General features: G+C 42.1%; 1 protein-coding gene and 1 non-coding gene across 3 annotated transcripts in view; one reads left to right on the top strand and one right to left on the bottom strand.

Moving 5' to 3' along the window:
* The first annotated feature begins 861 nt into the window (after positions 1-861).
* Positions 862-967, top strand: LOC146715216 (U6 spliceosomal RNA). The gene has a single exon (XR_014919454.1). It is a non-coding gene; the product is annotated as a U6 spliceosomal RNA (small nuclear RNA).
* Positions 968-3,025: 2,058 nt separating this feature from the next.
* The window catches only part of tmem102 (transmembrane protein 102), a 31,361-nt gene continuing 15,524 nt past the window's right edge, over positions 3,026-18,862 (bottom strand). For both annotated transcript variants that reach the window (XM_085451642.1, XM_085451643.1), the window contains exons 3-6: positions 10,154-10,495; positions 9,201-9,394; positions 8,736-8,948; positions 3,026-7,878 (exon numbers count right to left, since the gene is read on the bottom strand). In XM_085451642.1, coding sequence (XP_085307768.1) covers positions 7,279-7,878; positions 8,736-8,948; positions 9,201-9,394; positions 10,154-10,495 — 1,349 coding nt within the window. In that variant the 3' untranslated portion in view covers positions 3,026-7,278. The remainder of the gene's footprint in view (positions 7,879-8,735; positions 8,949-9,200; positions 9,395-10,153; positions 10,496-18,862) is intronic.

Below are 18,862 nucleotides of genomic sequence, written 5' to 3'. Positions count from 1 at the left end.
TCACAATCAGGGAGTGTGACCACATACCCGCAGAAACATCTGACTTTTTTTCTGTTATTGAATTCAATAACACATGTCTGCAACCAAAAAACTGCATAGGATTTTTTGACTGCTCCTTATAGATTTATAATCACTGAAACCTGGAAAAATATTTTTTAAATTCCATCAAGTCAGGTTTTCATGCTTTTAGTTTACTTAAGCGTATAATTTCCCTTTTTAATCTGGTATCCTATACTAGAGTCAAAAAACCATATCTAGTAATAATTTCTTATATTAATGTAATATTTCTAAGAGTGAGAATCAAGAGAAATAAAGCGAAAGCGTGTTCGGAGGAGCATCAAAGAGAAGAAGAAAAGGTTTCACAGACAAAAAGTAGTAAATATATTGTGAAGGAATAGTTTTTTGTTTCTTTCTTTAATTATAAGAAAAATGATACATAGTTAATTGTAACAAAATATAGATTTTTTTCATCGCTGTTGTCCTTTTTTGCAAAAAAAGACTGTACATGATGGAGGAAAATTGAATTCAGCACCCTAAAAAACATGAAATTTAACAAAAATATCCCATGCGGCTGAAAAAAACGTTTTTTTTTCCAGACCTGTGTAATCGATCGCACTCGCAAGGAGTGGGAAATTTCAACATTCATTTCACTACCTGGGAACGCATCCTCATTTAGATTTGACGGGGTGAATGAGAATTGTGAACAGCTGCGGTTTAAGGCCTTCAAGATCTCCACGTTTATAAAAATAATACTAATGTAAGCTCAAAAAAAACACTCTTTTAGCCATCACTACACATGATGCAGTAATTCAACAACTTTTTGCATGATCATGTCCCACAACAGTATATACAGTAGTATATGTGTTACTTCGGTAGCACATATACTAAAATTGGAACAATACAGAGAAGATTAGCATGGCGCCTACGCGAGGATGACACGCAAATTTGTGAAGCGCTCCTCATTTTTAGCTTATGGCCATACGACCCTTAGCACGCCCGAGAATGGTATCTGGGCAGCATGGTTGCACGGTGGTTAGCACTGTTGCCTCACAGTAAGAAGGTTCTGCATTCAATTCTACCATCAGCCTGTGTGGAGTGTGCATGTTCGCCCTGTGTTTGTGTGGGTTCTACCTGGATCCTCCCAATGACATGCACTTATTGGGTTTAGGTTAATTAGAAACTCTAAATTGCCCGTGGGAGTGAATGTGAATGGTTGTCTGTGTATATGTGTTTGCTCTGCGACAGAGTGGCGAGCTGTCTAGGGTGTATCCTGCCTGTTGCCCTAAAACTGCTGGGACAGGTCCCGTGACCCTGAAAAAGATAAGCGGAAGCGAATGGATGGAGTCATAAGAGGTTATTGGTATATTTTAAAATATAGAGAATCATAGGATTAACCCTTCTCCTTTGGAAAAGACCCACTTGTAGTCTTTGCTGGTACAGAACTCTCCCAGCTCATTATTCTTAGAGGCTCATGTTGCTCTTGCAGACGATTTTGACCAGATTGCATAGTTAGTTGGAAACTCCAAAGGTTGCGATTATCAAACCTCTTGAATTAAAGCTGAAAGTCTGCACAGACTCACATCATGACTGTTTGGTTTAAAATCCACTGTGCTGGTCACTGGTCCCAGTGACTCGTGAGGTCAGAGCGTGACAGAGTCGCATCTGTAAATCAAACAATCCAGCGATTTCCTCGCTTCATAATCTGCTTAAAAGACATTAACAGATTGCTGCTATCAGCATGAGGTCTCGGGCATTAATGGAAAACGATATGATGTGTGTGTTTGTACCAAAAGCATCTGTGCCATCATCACATAACTAATGACAGGCTATGGATAACATTCTCAAATGTCACCTGGGGACAAAACCAAATTACTCATAATTATTTTTGTCAAATTACCCACCCGGGATCTGCACCCCAGGAAATAACCAACCACAGATGAAGAATTACACAAACCTCTGTTGAGAAAGTTCAAGAGAGATTACATGAAGAAACTTAAAGAAGTTAAAATAGTGCAAATGTGTTAACCGAGTATTTTACAATATAAATAATAGTCAGTGTGTCTGATCGCTTAACATTATGGAAAAGCACGAAAGCAAAAGAGAAAGTAAGTGAGAAAAAGAAAGGGAAAGCAACCGGGAAAGACAAGAAAGCAAAAGTAAGAGAGCAGGGAAATATTCAAGCTAGAAAATAGAGAAAGCTCCACATTAAGAACAAGCTGACATTAACAGACATGAAGGTGAACTATTCAATTTCATCAGCCTTGTGCTGTTCGGTGGTCTTTTGGTAAATGGAAGAAGTTTGTAGATTTAGATTAGTACTAGTTTTCTGAAGTAAACCTAGAATAAACCCAGTTCAAAGTTCGTTTAGGTTAATACTGCCATAACAATAATGATGAAGTAAAGCTGGTGTATGAAACTCCAAGCAGTAACTTTTTCTCTCCTCAAAGCGAGGCTGTATGTAATCTGCTCCATTTGTTTGGTTGTTAGCAGTGTTGTGTGCACAAGTTGAAGATATCACATAAAAAAAAAAATGTGTGGAGGGTTTATAATAAAGGGGTCCTAAAATATGTGTATTTATTTCTCTTCATTCATCTCTTACATGTTGTCAAACGTCTTTTACCAATAGATCAGCAAGAATCTGTGTTGCTTAGGCTTCGAGGTTGACCTCTGACCTTTCCACATCCAGAAAACAGAACTGACTTTGTTGCTGTGACTTGGATAAAGAACTTGACTGAGATGTGGCTGCAAGGTTAGCACCAGTTTTAATCTGACATTCATCACGAGAGCGTACCGACGCTGACAGAATCCAACATCAGCTTCTTATCAGAGCAGCAGTGGGGCGGGTCTGTAGCGGCCTGGCTGTAAACGCTGTCCTGTGGTGCCCTCTGTTGGATTAAACGCGTGTTGCAGCTGATGTTAAAGCCTGCCGTGCTCTGTTAGACTGCAGACTAGTCACAGGGAAACACAAGCACTGTTTTATCCTTATAAAAATGATGCACACATAATCAAAGAACAGCACGTGGTAGCATTTTAAAAGTAATGTTTTATTTCATGCTAAAGCTTTAAGATCAATCAATATAAACCCCGAGAACATAAACGGTAATAAATAAAGCAAATCAGTCAGCATAGAGAGAAATGAAAACTTGCTTTTTCTTTTTAAAGAGAGAAAGAAAAAAATAGAGAAAGAACTCAAGTAATAAGAGATATGAAATTCAATTTCTCAAACTGTGGACTGACTCGCTGCAGATGCTTATCTCAGTGCCTGAGCATAGAGCACACTACATCTGCTTAGATAACAGTGAAGGGTGACTGATCTCAAGTAGGGAACAAATTAGAAAGATATGGAAGATACATTCAAAAGTTTTAATAACCAAAAGTTTTTCTTTTAATTAAGAGAATAGCAAAGAGAAGACAGTGATGTGTTCAGGTGTTTCATTCCTGGAGAGCAGATAGTGACTCAATCCCTCGTTTTTTACATCGACAATAAATCTACACACAGGCCGTTTGATTCGGGGGTGTTGTTTGCATATCTATGAATCAATACTAATACCCCAAAGATTTTATGTGTACAATTCAACAATTCAGGTAAAAACATTGATTGTTTCCAGTGTCTAGTAATCTCTAACTAGGCCTGTTAAGGTGTGACACGTTTTAAACTTCCAACACTCTCAGTTGGACGTCGAACGTACCGTTAACACATCTCTACGCTCCAATAAATAAACGCTGTGATCAAATCTTGTCTGGGCAGCCATAATCCGGCCCATCTTGGAGAAAGTGCTGAAAACACCCAGTCCACCTTAACAGCTGAATACACACCATGCTGAGACATTCTGTACAGCCTCGACAACACACTTTGGTTTTCCTCAGGCTCACACACACACACGCACACATATTATTTACTTTTAAAAATCATTCAGTAGTAAGTACACAATAGCTGACAGTGTAACACAGGACACCTGAAACATTCTAACCAGTAGTTTAAAATCAACCACCACCCTGATTTTTAAGGAGACTTGTACCCACTCGTGTGCTTGTTGTGTTTTGTACCCAACACTGAAAGCAGCATTGCAGTGTCGGGTCAACTAATTGAATCAAAATTTAGCCATGCAGTCTCAAATTCACTTAAGCAAAACAAACTCTCTCTAAATCCATGTAAGTGGAAGTGATCTGGATTTGCTTCTCGCTTCTGCTGCAGCGGCTTGTAATCAAATCAGCGAAGTGGCGCTGCAGGAGAGCGTCTGCTAACAGAGTAAACGGTGTGCTGGAGTGATACCAATTATAAAGAGCTTTGTGTGTGTGTGTTTGGACCAGCAAGTTGCCAGAAGAAGTGGGATGAAGTTAAAAGGCCAACTTCAAATCACCTGCACCCACGGAGGGGGGAAATTACACAGTCACCATTTGGGTGTCTGTCTGCACCCTGCTGTAAGGTTCGTCTCTCAGTGAACACACACGTCGGCGCATATACAAGCACATGAAGCTCATTAAAAAAAAAGACTAGTCAAGCGGAGGAGACGCGACAATTACCAGAAGCAGTCAAGTCAAAAATAGCCTCCAAAAAAGACACTAAACTGTGTGTTTCCCCTACAGTACGTGAATGGATGTGCTTACACAATGTTTAAAACGAAGAGATGTACTGGAGTATGTAGACTTAGTGGTGGCTGTAGTACACAATAGCGCCAAAAAAGAATTATCTATTTCTGCGTCCAAATTCTCCTTCGGTTCCCAAAAGTAAACAGCTTTTAGGCAGCTTTGAGGGTTAAAACGGCCCAAATTCATTCAACTCCAATTAACTGTGTACAATCATGTGTAGCATCCAGGCGGTCATTAAAAAGATGACGTCCAAAGTTTAGTGAAGTTAGCTAGCTAGCTAGCTACTTGATGAAGTGTTCATAAAGTATACAAAAGCTATAACTTTAAACAAAAAGGAGTGTTAGTGAAGTCAGGCTGGCTGACTACAGAAGTGTTGTTATGCGAATATCAACACAGCAGCAAAGGCAATGAATTAGATATGCTTTGGGGTGAGTACTTTTTATCCATAAAGTACAGAGGGGTACTTTATGGAGAAGTACAGCAGCGAGACGAGTGCCGTCATGCACAAAACTGACTAAATGGACCTGGAAACAGGGTCCATATGTCATCACACAACAAGCAGAGTATAGTTGCTGCTTTATAGTTACCTTTTGTATTCTCAGTTTTCCTAATCCCCTTTTAAAGTGCCTACCATAGCACTCAAAAGTCAAAACTGAAAAGCTTAAAGTTTTATGGATTTATCTAGAACTTACAGTGATAACTTAGCAGTACCAGCAATTTCTTAAATTCTTGAACTGCTTGAATTTTAGTTTATTCTCACACCAGCAAGTGAAATGGCAAAGCTGAGCCACATCTTTGACAATAGCTTAGCTGACTGACAGTCTCCCTCTCATTCTTTTTACATTATTTTACTCTTTTTGACTTGAGAAAGGTAATGCTACAGATGCTAGCTGTGTGCCAGCTGTCTTAAATTAACAAAGTTAACAGATGCTTTTAGTTTTTAAGAAAAAAAAGCTTCCTTTTTCATAATCAAACAGTAGTTCATAATGTACATACTGGTTTCAGTACCATAGTGAAGTAACTGTTGTGGCTCTGGAAGAGGCAGTGTACTACTGTAGCCAGCACGCTAACAGCTAAAAGCAAGCACCCAAGGCATGCTAGCACTAGTCAGTTACAATAGCTCACCCAGGTTCTTTCTCCTTTCTTCTCACTGTGTTGTTTTTCTTTGTGGGATATCATTTGATGCGCTTCAGTTCTACTAAAGCGGAGGGAAAAAATGGCTTCTAACAACTTGCTAACAGTCAGTCAGTAAGCAAGAAATCGAGCGCTAATGAGATAAAACGTCTGGCACACTTTAGCTATTGACTCCTTTCTCATTATCGTTTGCATGAACATTTTTCACTGTGACAGAGGAATAAAATTAGAGGTGCAAAACAACTAAAGAGCTGCATAGCTCCCCTAAATCAACTTGAAACATTATCATTGCACTAATATGACTTATAGGAGTTTCATGGTAATATCACTGCATGAAAACTGACAGTCGTCAGCTTTACATTTATATTGGTATTGGAAAAAATTAAATTGCCTTTCTTTGCCGATTACCTACCAGAACTTAAATGTTTTTCATTCATTTATTACATTTATTTTAAAGGCCCTGCTCCCTTTTCCCTACTCCTAGTTTCTTCTAATTATATATAGCTTTATGAGTTTTAAATCATAAACATTTTAGACTCAAACTTATAATTTCATATTTTGAAACCATTACTTTCTCAAACTGTCACCGTGCTCCGATAATCTTGTTCTGCTGCAAGTTTTGCACTTTGTATTTGATCCACTTTTTACACACATTTTAACTATAATTTTAGGGTCACTTTTACCATTTTACATGCCGGTGTGAGACTTTCAAAGGATAAAAGGCAAACAAACATTCTGACCGTGTGGAGTACGATGTCGACACATGTTAAAACGTGTTTGTTCTGCTCAAACGTAGCTCTTTGGTACATTCCATCACCCCATGAAATGTATTTGACATGAAACATTATAATCATAGACCTACAAAAACAGGGTTGTGCATACCTGAGAAAGATTTTTTTTAAAGTGAGGAGGAAAAAAAAGTCATAAATTGAGGCATGGGGGTCAAAAAAAAAAAAAGGGCTAAAATATAGCTTAAAGAGAAAAGAGACTATAAAGACTCGGCAGTTCTCCTTACAACATTACATTCAGTTACATCAGTCACACCTTGTTTTTCCTTTCTAATTCAGCTATCGCCCACTCTGATCTGGAATAAAAAAGGGAGAAATGCACCAAACATGGAGCTTTTCTCCCGCTGACTTCAGAAGTGTAAGTAATGGATGAAAACTCTTGGGCGAACATGTACACGCACGCACACACACACACACACACTTTGTGTTCATCTCCACTGGACTTATTTTTCGTGACTAAAGCCCGGCCCTTGTCTTCAGCACCAGCTGATAAGTCTTGTTAAGGCCAGCTCGTTAGGAGAGGGCCATCTCCGTGGCAACAGCTTGGTGACATCATGTCCATTATGCAACGTCGTGTAAACTGGACGTTTTTTGTTTCGTTTTTTTCAGTAGTGAGAAATGAGTGTTTTTGGTTTAAAGAGTCAGTCGAGCAGCACGGCTTCATCGCCGTAGGATGGTCAAACAGGAGCGTGTGCACAGCGTTCTTCAGTGTGTTTGTTAGCTAAACACACTTAATTCCATACGTCTTCCCTGCAGCGTGTCTGCGTCAGTAGAACTTGTCATCGATGCGGAAGTGTGGCCTGGTGACATCATCGGGGTTGAGGAAGACGGATATGGATTTCCCAGGGTTCTCTGTGACCAGCTGCTGGAGCCGCTGCGCCAGCTTGTCCTCTGAAGGTGAGATGATGCCGTTGGCCGAGTGATGCCCGGGGGAGTTGTGGCCGTTAGTGCTTGCTGTCAGCTCCTTCTTCAGCTGGCCCGCCTGCTGGGCTTGGTCCAGAGCCGCCCGCAGGTGCTCGCTGGGATCCGAGCGCACGTGGGCCAATTTCCTGGCGACAAGGAGTGCCTGGCCGTCTGTCAGATGCTCCAACATGTTGCATTGGGGCAGGAAGTAATTTGGACAGTTTTTACCCAGGATGCAATGAGCCAGATCATCCAGGAGTCCCAGGAGGAGGCGGCCGGGTGTGTCGGTGTCCGGGCAGGACAGGTAGGCAGCAGGAAGCCGGTCACAGGCCCAGAAGAGAAGGGTGCGCAGGTGGTAGAGGCTGAGCCCTGTTCGTGGACGGGCCAGGATACGAGATAGGACGGCCTTGGCTGCTTGGAACGCCTGGGCCATGGGGAAGGGGATGCACTTCTTCAGCTGAACCTGTAACAGAAGAAACAAAAGCCAATGAGTGACCACTTAGTAGGAAAGAGTGCAGGGAGCTGCTGTTGATTTTTACTTAGATTCCTCATTTATGTGCACTTGTTTCTCTCTAATTTATCGCCTCTACAGTCTAGTTTGGTCGTGCTAGCTTCTTTCAATAGTTTCTTTCTGGTACCAGATGTCCACATATGGCTGTGTGTGTTTTAGAGACGTGGTGAGAGATGGAGTAGAGCACACAGAGAACTAGCAGAAGGCAACACAGCCTTACTCGAGTTGATCTCAACGCGTCAGCTGGCAACAAAAGTTTCCCACAGAGTGTTTACTTCTCTGAAGCCACAGAGAGAGACGCTGACCTGTCCACACCGCAATAGAGCGACTTACATAGACAGACTTGCAGTGACTCTTTCTGTCAGATATTGTCACAGGCTGCTTTATGATTACATATAATGTAATATGCTGACTCTAAAAAGAGTCAGCATATTTTCACTTCTGAAACTTACTTTGAGGCATCAATTTTCTGTCTCCAAAACAAGTCAGGGTTAAGTAACACATCATCTTTGCCTCGCCTGTCGTCATGTGTGGAAGAGCTGCCTTAAAATCACCAGCACTGAATCAGCGAGCAGAAAGGATGCAAAATAATTCTCATTCTTCAAAAGTAAAAATACCTCTAAGTGCTAAAAATGCTACATTTTCTTTATCCTTGTGTTACACACAAAGATTATGAAGAGTATTATCAATAAGAGTATCAATAAAATGATACCCAATTTTGCAAATAAGAGTGAAATAAAAAGGGAGCATAAATGAAAAAGAACATTGGAAACAAAGAAAATTGTTACTACGGTAACAATCTCCCTCACCTCGCTGCGTGAGAACGCCAGTCTCCACTCCCTGTCGGGCCGACCACCCAGCGGGGAGCAGCAGGGCAGCAGATAGAAGCCAGATATGGCCTCCTCCTCTGTGATTTTACCATCCCAGAAGTGGTTGGCAGTCAGCCAGCCTTGGGCCACAGCGGGCCAGCCTCGAAACGACACCACCGGCAGAAGGTCGTACAGCACCCGGCTCGAGCCTGCCTGCAGGAAGGAGAGTGTGGAGGAATATTAAATGTCACACACTCGGTGCTGAATTACAAACAGGGCGCGAAAAAAAAATGATTTTAACATTTGACTACAATCCTCTGCAATAATGATTTCACTCCACATAAACGTCCCATGAATAGGAGCAATTTTCTCACAGCTGCAAAGTTAAACAGCCCTGATGTTCTTTATCGACTGAGGCGTAAAGAGGGCTTCAGTTTATCACCGAAAGAAGAGCCGAAGCTGTACCTGCAGGATAATAGTAGTGAGGGGTCCGTTTCTCTCCAGGCGGTCTGGGGTGGGGATGCCTCTTTGGGGGCTGCGCCTCAGCTCCTCTACAGCCTCGCTCACGACCCCCCAGAACCAGTCCGTCACCAGGGCGGGAGAGAAGTAGCATCCATCCAGAGACTGAGGGGAGCCCAGGGAGGGGATGGAGCCTTTACCTGAGCGGGGAAGGGATGGAGTGAGGCAGGATGAGTCACTGCTTCTATACATTTATCTCACAGCGTGCAGTCACAGAGCCCGAAGATCTCACATTCATCATTTCAGGTGCTTAGCCAGAACCCCACAAGACCTGGAAGACCGTTGTTATCGTTTTCTGTACTTCTTGTTCACTTTACTCGAGACGCTGCAGCCTGCTACAGTAATCTTGTGGGGCTGTTTATACACACTAAAAAAGTAGGACACTCAATACATCACATATTTACGGCGCCAAAGTTTCAGGGTCCCGACGGAAGCCAATTTCAGACAAATACTCCGGGCACGCTAATGGCCCGTTCCCACTGAACGCGTCATTTGTCACATAAAAATCGCGGGCAAATTAAAAACTACTGCAGCCGCTGAAACTGCTCCCGCAGGACGTGCATAAGTCGCAACATCATTGGGAGCAGGCCTCAAGGCTGTAAACTTCATTAAATAGATTTAATTGATCTTCCACTGTTTACGTGTTTCCCCTTTATTTCCTCTGTGCTATACAGTGTAAACTGTGACCTAAAGGATGAGAGAGGCTGAGACGTGAGTAAAAAAGGTGTTACACTCGTAAACGTCGCTCAGTTTATTTAAAATTGTATCACAACACCGTGCATCAAGTTATGAGAGACACGACTTCGATTCAGTCAGCTCACACACAGTCCTCCTCTCCGTCTAGGAAATTCTCCATCCCAGTTTCATCTCTGATTATCCTTTTTTTTTTTGCAACTCACCCATTTCCTCCTCCTCCTCCTCCTCCTCTTCCTCAGTGGGATGCCCATTCTCCTCCTGGCAGCAGATGCTCCAGCGGGACAGGATGCTGGAGTCACAGAGGCGAAGGCTGAGCCACGAGTGGCAGGGCGGGGAGTGTCTCATGTCCAGAGTGACTGGCTGGTTGCGGTCGTGAAGCTTAAGGGCGGGCACCAACAGGGTGAAGTCCAGGTCAAAGTCGGCCCCTTTGGCATAGTCCCCAAGATCCTCGGGGTTGAGGTCCAAGACGCCCTCACGGGCCCCGCCAGAGAGCAGCAGGTACTCGTTGGCCACCGGGAGGCGCTGGTCCACTTTCTGAACTAAGCCTAGAATTATTGAGCAAGAGGAAGAGAAGCTAATTAAATAGGTCCTGCTCTTCTTTTCCTTGTTCTCTGTCAGATTTCATTACACTTGTAGATGCTCACAGATGTGTGAGTTTGTCAAAGAGTCCTGCATGAGCACTGCACTAGACCCTAATGAACAATTCAGTTCTTACATGTAGGACTGAAAAATCTCAATCCCAGCCCCACATATTCTACACAAACATGAAGAATAAACAGACACAAACAAAGATCCTTTTACACATCTCCAGGTAACGAGCTAAAGAAAAAAGGATAAATGTTTTATAGTTTTGTTAGCTAAGTGCATATATAAGATGAAGGTGGGGTGATAAATATCAGTAATCAGATGATCATCTCATTATATCCTCATTGTATTTTAGTCCTGGCTGCATCAGGAGTGATAAAAAGAATTCCTCACTGTTATTTGGACAGTTTATACGAGAGAAACTCGAGCCCTCAAATCCCTTTATGGCTACTTAGCTGTGCTGTATATGTTACAGGCTCCAGGCCCCTGGGAGCTGCAGTGCTGGAGTCAACTAAATTATGTTTTGCCAGCTGTAAAGTGCAACTGAGAAAGCCTTGATCATACAGCCAAAACTGCACTGGTGTGAAGCTCCCTGCTAGCTACTATAGGTCAAAGGTAAAGCACAAATATTTCAAAAACACTTTGCAGGGAAGAGATTGTTAGAGGTTGAACCTGAGAGTGTTTATCCCCACAGGGCAGTAAAGCAGCTGGAGATAGCTGCAACGGGGGCATCAGACCAAGCCAGCAGGCCATGGGTGGGGGCGCAAAGCTCCTAATGTGATCCTCTCATCCTGTTACATGGGTACAAAACCTCAGTGGTATGTGATGTTTTCACGTAGAGCCATGTGTGCGCATGTGCGTGTACCTGTGTGCAAGGCAAATATCTAGATTACTCTACGCATTATCACAGGTATATGACCGGTGCTGGTACAAGCAGAGACCCAAAGACACAGGACAGATGTCATATCAGAAAAGTTGGACAGCTGCAGTTACAATATTAGCCAGTGACAGTCTGCTAAGTTTACCAGCTTTCCCTCTGAAAACTACAATATTATTGGACAATTATAGAATATAATTTATACACAAAGAGAAATTGTGCTTAATCCATAGAGTATTTCAAACTGATAAAGCAAAAACATCGACTCATTTTCCAATCAGCTTCATCCACAGACAGACAGAACAGGAGTCTAATGTGAGAATAGAATCAGCAACACTTTAACAACAATAGTGAAAGTAACTTAACAATGTAACTTTTGTACCATCTACACAATATTGTCACATAATAAAACTCCCCCAAAACAATTAAATGAAACTCCCACACACTGTCGCTAATACATTTATTAAAAAATTACAACACTTCTGTCCTTTTTACCTTCATCAGGTACCTGATTAGAATATAATGGCCTAAATTTATTACCAGGAAGCAAGACATTTTGTGGGAGTTTCACTTAATTGCCTTTTGGGGAATTTTTCTTCCAACGCACCTACAACATATTCTGAAATTTAAAAATATTTTCTATTGTGGATCTTGTATACTTAGCTTTTTGAGCAGCTACTTAAAACCTGGCTTTTCGACCACGTAACCGCACCAGGAATTTCCATCTACAGTTTGATCTTCCCATCATAACGAGTGAGTACTCCAGCGACGCTTGGTGGAGTAATTTGTTTACACACATCATGATCTGCTATTATATATGATGCATTTCTGCCTAAGTGTGTTATTTCCACCCTAAGCAGAAACAGTTTTCCTGCATATTTTATGAAGTGCAGCGCTTTGGTAGAGGTTGTTGAAATAGTGCCCTTTTTACCAAATTATTGGAGACTGCCACGCAGCTCTCAGTTTAAGACATGCCTGGGCTCGTCTAGTTGTTGTGTGGACAAGTGAATGCAAATGCATACATAAAAATGTATTATTATCACAGGCGCCATGATATGGTGGAGCCCTAGAGATAAGCCTACGGTGCCCCCGAGAGGTCAAATGGACTGGAAAAAAAAACAGCAGCAATGAGAAAAAAAGCACAAAAAAAGCACATTAGAAGTTGAATAAAAGACTACAAAAATACTTACTACATTATCGTGTCCCCAGAAACACTTCCATTGTTTTAGCTTTTTTTGTGATTGTGTTTTACGCGACCTCCGTTGTGGTTTTTGCTTTAAAAAAAAAACAAAACTATCTGTTTGACGTCTCACGGCCACCGTATCAGCCAAACGATGAAGCTAATAATTCGCTAACACAAAGTGGTATAAAGAAAGCCTTTCTTAGGTCTTCCAGTGATGTAACCTGTTAAATTTAATGTGGTTTATCTGGCTGGTTTCCTAGTAAAAATTAAAGAATCGTGTCATATAAATAATAAATATAGAAACAGCAGGAACAGCTGATGAGAACCAATGCAGCAGCACATGCTGTGTGCTACTTTACATGAAAAAGGCCAAAGAGTTAGATTAACTATAAAGTATTAACAAAACTGGCTGGAAACTGGAGGAAAAATGAACATGGGACTAGCGTGTGAGTCAAAGTCAAAACTGCTGATGAGGATCTCTCTGGTGATTTGCTTTGAGAAGTAGGAGGAGGAAAAAAGAAAGCACCACAGGGTGAGCTGTCGATGAGAAGAAGGAAAGCAGGAAGTACGTGACAGCTCGTCTTTAGATCTTCACATTTCTCAGCAGAATCGGCCCATCTAACTCTACGAGCTCCATTCGTTCTCCGACTAGACAAGTGCCGCTCACTCCTAAGACAGATGCTCCTGTTGGACTTTATGTAAAACACTCAAAGTCCTCTGCATCTCCAGCCGCCCTCAGCCTTCCTAAAGGTGATAGTGTTACTAGTTTTAAACAGGTAATTCAGTAATCTAGTCTGTTTATCAGCCATCTTGACAGAGGAGTTTTCCAGCACTTAACCTGTAACAGTGGATTTTCAGCAAACATCCTGCTAACAGAAACCTCATATTGTTGTAGCCAACTGATGATACCATACGGGGGTCAAGCATTGGTCCATGGTGCTCGCTACAGTGCAAAACACATCATCAACTGACATGCACCGATCAGGCGTAACATTAGTGAGAACTCTGAAACTTTGGGTCCTGCCATCCGTGTGGATGCTACTTTGACACACATCACGTACGTACATGGTTGAAGACCATGTAACCTTTTCATGGCAACGGTATTCAATGATGGCTGTGACCTCTTTTAATATGATAATGTGCTCTACCATAAAGCAAAAACGGTTTAAGAGTGCTTTAAGAAGCACAACAATTATTTTGAGGTGTTGATTTGGCCTCCAAATTTCCCAGATCTCAATCCAATTGAGCATGTTTGGGATGAGCTGGAAAAACCTGTCTGATCCAAAGAGGTCCCACCTCAAGACTTAGACAGGACTTAAAGGATCTGTTGCTAACATCTTGGTGTCAGGTAGGACAGCAAACCTTCAGGGGTCTAGAGGAGCCCATGCCTTAACGTAGGGGTGGGGGAACGTCCACAAGGGTCGGTGTCCTGCAGGTTTTACATGTGTCCTTGATCCAATAGGGCTAATTTAAACGGCTAAATTACCTCCTCAACATGTCTTGAAGTTCTCCAGAGGTCTGAGGCCTAATCACTCGATTCAGGTGTGTTGACCCAGGGTGATCTCTGAAACCTGCAGGGCATTGGCCCTTGAGTCCTGGAGTTCCCCCACCCTTGCCTTAACGGGTCGGGGATGTTTTGGCATCAAAAGAGGGGCTGACACAATATTAGCCAGGCAGTTATAACAGTGGGCACAGTGTGACCAACTGATTATCAGAACTTCAAACCTGAAAAGACAGAAAGAGACAGGGGGAAAGGGTAGAAATGGTAAATGGGCAGATCAAAGTGAAGAAGAAATAGAAAAGACAGTGTCAGAGACGCCAGCCAAAGGGCAAAAAGTTTGAAGCTCCAGCTCCTCTGATTTGTTTGGTTTTATCTGCCACTGATAAAATGGGTCAAATAGGCGAGGAGGAAAAGAGTGATGAAAAAAAAAAGAATAAAAAGCATCTTATCTCTCCAGCTTCGCTTAGAGACCAGAGCACAGAGGAGAAACTGCATCAATTAGTGAGGACTCTTCAGTCTCCACGCTGGATGTGGGGAGTTTGAGGTTGTTCCAAAGAACACAGTCGACTTTTTAATACCAAACTCTCAAATCGACAGTCGCACGCTGCTTCGCTGGGCATCTGCCAGTAAACATGCGGGCACACATGACTCGCACAACACACTGTGATGTGTGAGTCTATAGGCGAGCACACACGGTTGAGAACAGAACTGAAATGGAGACAGTCTCGGCTGGTTTCACAGCGTCGGATTAACCCTAATCCTGTAAGAAATGTCTTTGAATGCAGATTTCTATTAAAGGAAAATTTTTCCGTTAAGAGCTATTTCTACTCTAGACTCAATTCTAGGTCTGTGAAATGACTATTTGATAGCAGTTAGCTTCCCCACATGTCCAACCTGTCTGACTGATGTTATTAGCATGTAACTGTCAACTTGCCCCCATCTAACTGAGCACTGATTGCAGACTGGCTCCCTCTTATGGTCATCTCATGCACCAAAGCCCCTTTTGAAGTGTGCTGTGAGTGGTTGCAGACAGGTCCCCATCTTAGAAGCAACCACTTCAACCTCAGTCTCCAACCACTGTTTTCCCCAGTGTTTCCATTAGCACACTTTTAGAGGGTTTTACATTTGACCAGTGTTACTACATACAATTATAGTATTTGCTTTTGTGAGCACTAAAGTTACATTTAAAAGAATACTTCAAAATAAGCCCAAAGGAGTGTCTGGAGGCATTTCAGGATGGCTGCCAAGTGGCAGCTTCTAGACAAGCGGTGGGGAACTCCAGGCCTCAAGGGCCGGTGTCCTGCATGTTTTAGATGCGTCCTTGATCCAACACAGCTGATTTATATGGCTAAATTACCTCCTCGACATGTCTTGAAGTTCTCCAGAGGCCTGGTAATTAACTAATCACCCAGGGTGATCTCTAAAACCTGCAGGACACCGGCCCTTGAGGCCTAGAGTTCCCCGCCCCTGTTCTAGAGGGACGTGGGCCCAAACGAAACTGAATGAAAGAAAATAAAACTAGCGTGAAAAAGCAGAGGTCCACTTTTGATCATGATAAAAGAGGCTTAGGTGAAACATGATTTAAACTTGGAGATTCAAATGCATTTACATACAGATGTGCTTACTTTAACAATACATTCAGCAGGGCAGGGTACCACTTTCAATCAGGTTCCTGCCTAAAAAGTAGAATAAATATCACGACTATTTCATTTTATTCTTTTTTAAACACACAAACTAATTTACTAGGATTTCAAAATCAATAGCCATTTATTTATACTACGACTCCATTCTGTCATTGTCATCTGTCTTTGTCAACAACTGAACACATCAGCACGTAATACGAGTGCAAATTGATCGAATTGCATCAGTGCACTGTGGACTTACATGCTAAACAGACCAATTAAAATATGAGATATCTTGATTTGAAATGAAGCAAAGTTCAAGCCAAAGTTTTCAAAGTGTACAGCGTTAGAGAGTGAAGACACATTCAGACACGTCTTTAAGAGAAATACTCTTCTCTGCATTACACAATGGTGCATTCAGGTGTCAGAACAAAGCTACAGTACAAAGGGACGCTGCTGAGAGAGCCTCCCTGAAGCAGAGCGCAGGCAACATGGGAACGACATCCTCTCTCATAGCAGAGCGCAAATACTCTGCCACACACCTCTGCAGATTCATACACCCACCCATAGCTCTGCAAATCTCTCTGGAAAATGTGATTCCTCTAAATAAACCGAGGATTCCTACATGAACCTGACTGCACTAACAACTGAGATGTAGGTAATGCTAATAATACCATCCTCACACATTTATTTTTAACGCTTATTTATCTGCAAGAACATTTCATTTGTGACATTCCTCATTTAAGGACTTCCTGTTTCCAGCACTATTGTACACGTGGATACAGCCCTAAGGAACGCTGACACTTAAACCATTACTGATTGCTAGTACGTTAAACCATGACATAAACATGTAATTACACCATTAGCTTTTTTAATCACTGTATTCACATCAAACCAGCCAATTTCAACTGTGAATGCTTCTGGGAGATTAACTAATGAGGTACATCCAAGTTCTTATTTCAGGCCATCTTTGTGCAGTAGTGGGAGGGGATGTCATTTGTCTCAGAAAGTGATGTTTTTTTTCTGAGAATCCACCTCTGCGTGACCTCTCTGTTATTCCAGACAATAAAATTCTAATACTGCTGCAGAGCGCGCCATGAAAATCATTTTAAAAGCAGCCACATCCCGCAAGGAGCAATTCAGTCCGTTACAAATGACTCCTGACTAATATAGTCTCAACCTGGATGTTATCTGTGCTTTTCAACTGCTGCTTCTCGCAGCCTCACCTCGCACGCTAATAGCCGGATTAATCCGAGACAACCCCACCGCTGAAAGGTGAGCCATTCTGACGCCGCGCTGTTTATGAATTCATATCGAGTCAGGAGATTAGCTCCAAAATAGGGCTTTCAGAAGGAGAGGAATTGAGAAGTTCCAATTTAATCTGATTGGAGGGGATGTCTTACATCACTGAGCCAGGTGTTTAGTGTGTGTGTGTGTGTGTGTGTGTGTGTGTGTGTGTGTGTGTGTGTGTGTGTGAGAGAGAGAGAGACATAAAATGTGATTAATAGGAGCAAGAAACAGGGCTGAGAGTGACGGCAGACATGGTGTGTCTGAAACCACCTGCAGAGAGAGGGGATGCAAGAAGCTGTCAGTGTGTTCCAGCTCCACATTGCTGCTTTGATGCCAGTTACTTTGTGATATGATGTCCCACTAAATGACAGGCAATTATCGCCGAGGGGGAAAAAGCCAGGCTGCAGTTTTACTTTTACATTTTAGAGAAGCAGTGAGGCTCATTTGTTTGAGAAGCCACATAAAGATGATGTATTTCAATAAAACGGGCCAAAAGAGGTGGCTCAAATTCTCCTCGGTCATCAATTCAGTGTCACAAAGGAGCCCTGTGTAACATCCAGAGAGCCATTGTTACTAATTAATGATACCCACAGCAGTTAAGCGAACTGTAATCAGCATTCAGCACCTCACAGATCAGGGCTGAGCTCTATGCAGAAGACAGTGCGCTATCATGTATCAGATATAGGGTTCTAGCTAAATTACAGCTAACTGGCTAACTGCCCGCATGTTGATTATTGCTGTTTTAGACAAGTCAGTCGTTACACGAGTGACTGTTAAATAAAAAATGAATTTGTTAGCAGCAACTACCATTGAGATAATGTTACCTACTTGTACGTTAGGTACCCTGAACAAGTCTGGCAGTGGTTAGTTTATAAAATGAGCCAATAAAATAACTTAAATAATCAGCTAAGTTACCAAATCAGTTCTGAGAGTCTGGATGAATTTGCCAATCCATGTGTGTTAGCCACAGACAGCTTAAACAATGGAATGGAGAATATTATAACCCATAACAGGTGTAAACTTCCATGCTATGATTTTTGTTGTGGGGCATTATTTAACATTGTATGCCAGCAGGTGGAAGTGTGCCGCTTTACGCAACCTTTTTGTAGCTTCTTCACTGCGCCGAGTATAGCTGCACTGAACATGAAGCCAGCTACAACCTCTCTCCTGTTTACACGGTAGCTTTTATAATATTAACAGCATTGGGAGGTAGGTTAGCATTAGCTAAGTCTTGTAGTTTTTCTCCATGATTTGGTTTCTTTGAACAGAGAAAAATCCAAATGAACACCAAGTGAACCAAAATGCATCACTACAAACCACAGACATGTCTGAGGTGGGAGCAATAAATGTAAATATAGGAAGAAAGTCCTTGGAGAACATGCAGACTTTGCATTCATTTCTCAGCTAGCTGCTAGCCTGTACAGACATTTACACATCTATAGTGTCTTGTCAGATTCTAATACAGTGGTCCCTTGCCATAAGGGCGTTCACCTTGCACAGCTTCGCTGTTTTGCAGACTTTTTTTGCGCAATTTTGCATGCTTTTGGTTGGCTGTAGACCATTGTCAATCAATCTCCTCCGTCCCGTCTCCTGTACAGTACAGATTGCATTCAGCTTGTCAATTTACATAAATCTTTGATCACTAGCAGTCTGACTCTGAAGTGCTGTACTGTATGTTTGTAATTTTTTGTCTCCAACAAACACAACAATGTCGACGAAATGTTTTGCACCGTCAAAGGCACCTGCAGTAGCACCCAAAAGGCAGAGGAAGATGCTAACCATCACACAAAAAGTTGGACTTCTGGACATGCTAAAGGAAGGTAGAAGTTACCGTATTTTTCGGATTATAAGGTG

This window comes from Copadichromis virginalis, linkage group LG3 (genome assembly GCF_057382275.1).
Source record: "Copadichromis virginalis isolate Kocher_CV1m ecotype Utaka linkage group LG3, C_Virginalis_male_GT1.1, whole genome shotgun sequence".
Taxonomy (NCBI): Eukaryota; Metazoa; Chordata; class Actinopteri; order Cichliformes; family Cichlidae; genus Copadichromis; species Copadichromis virginalis.
The sequence above is the reverse complement of the archived record's forward strand: the minus strand, read 5'-3'. Positions and strand labels throughout refer to the sequence as shown.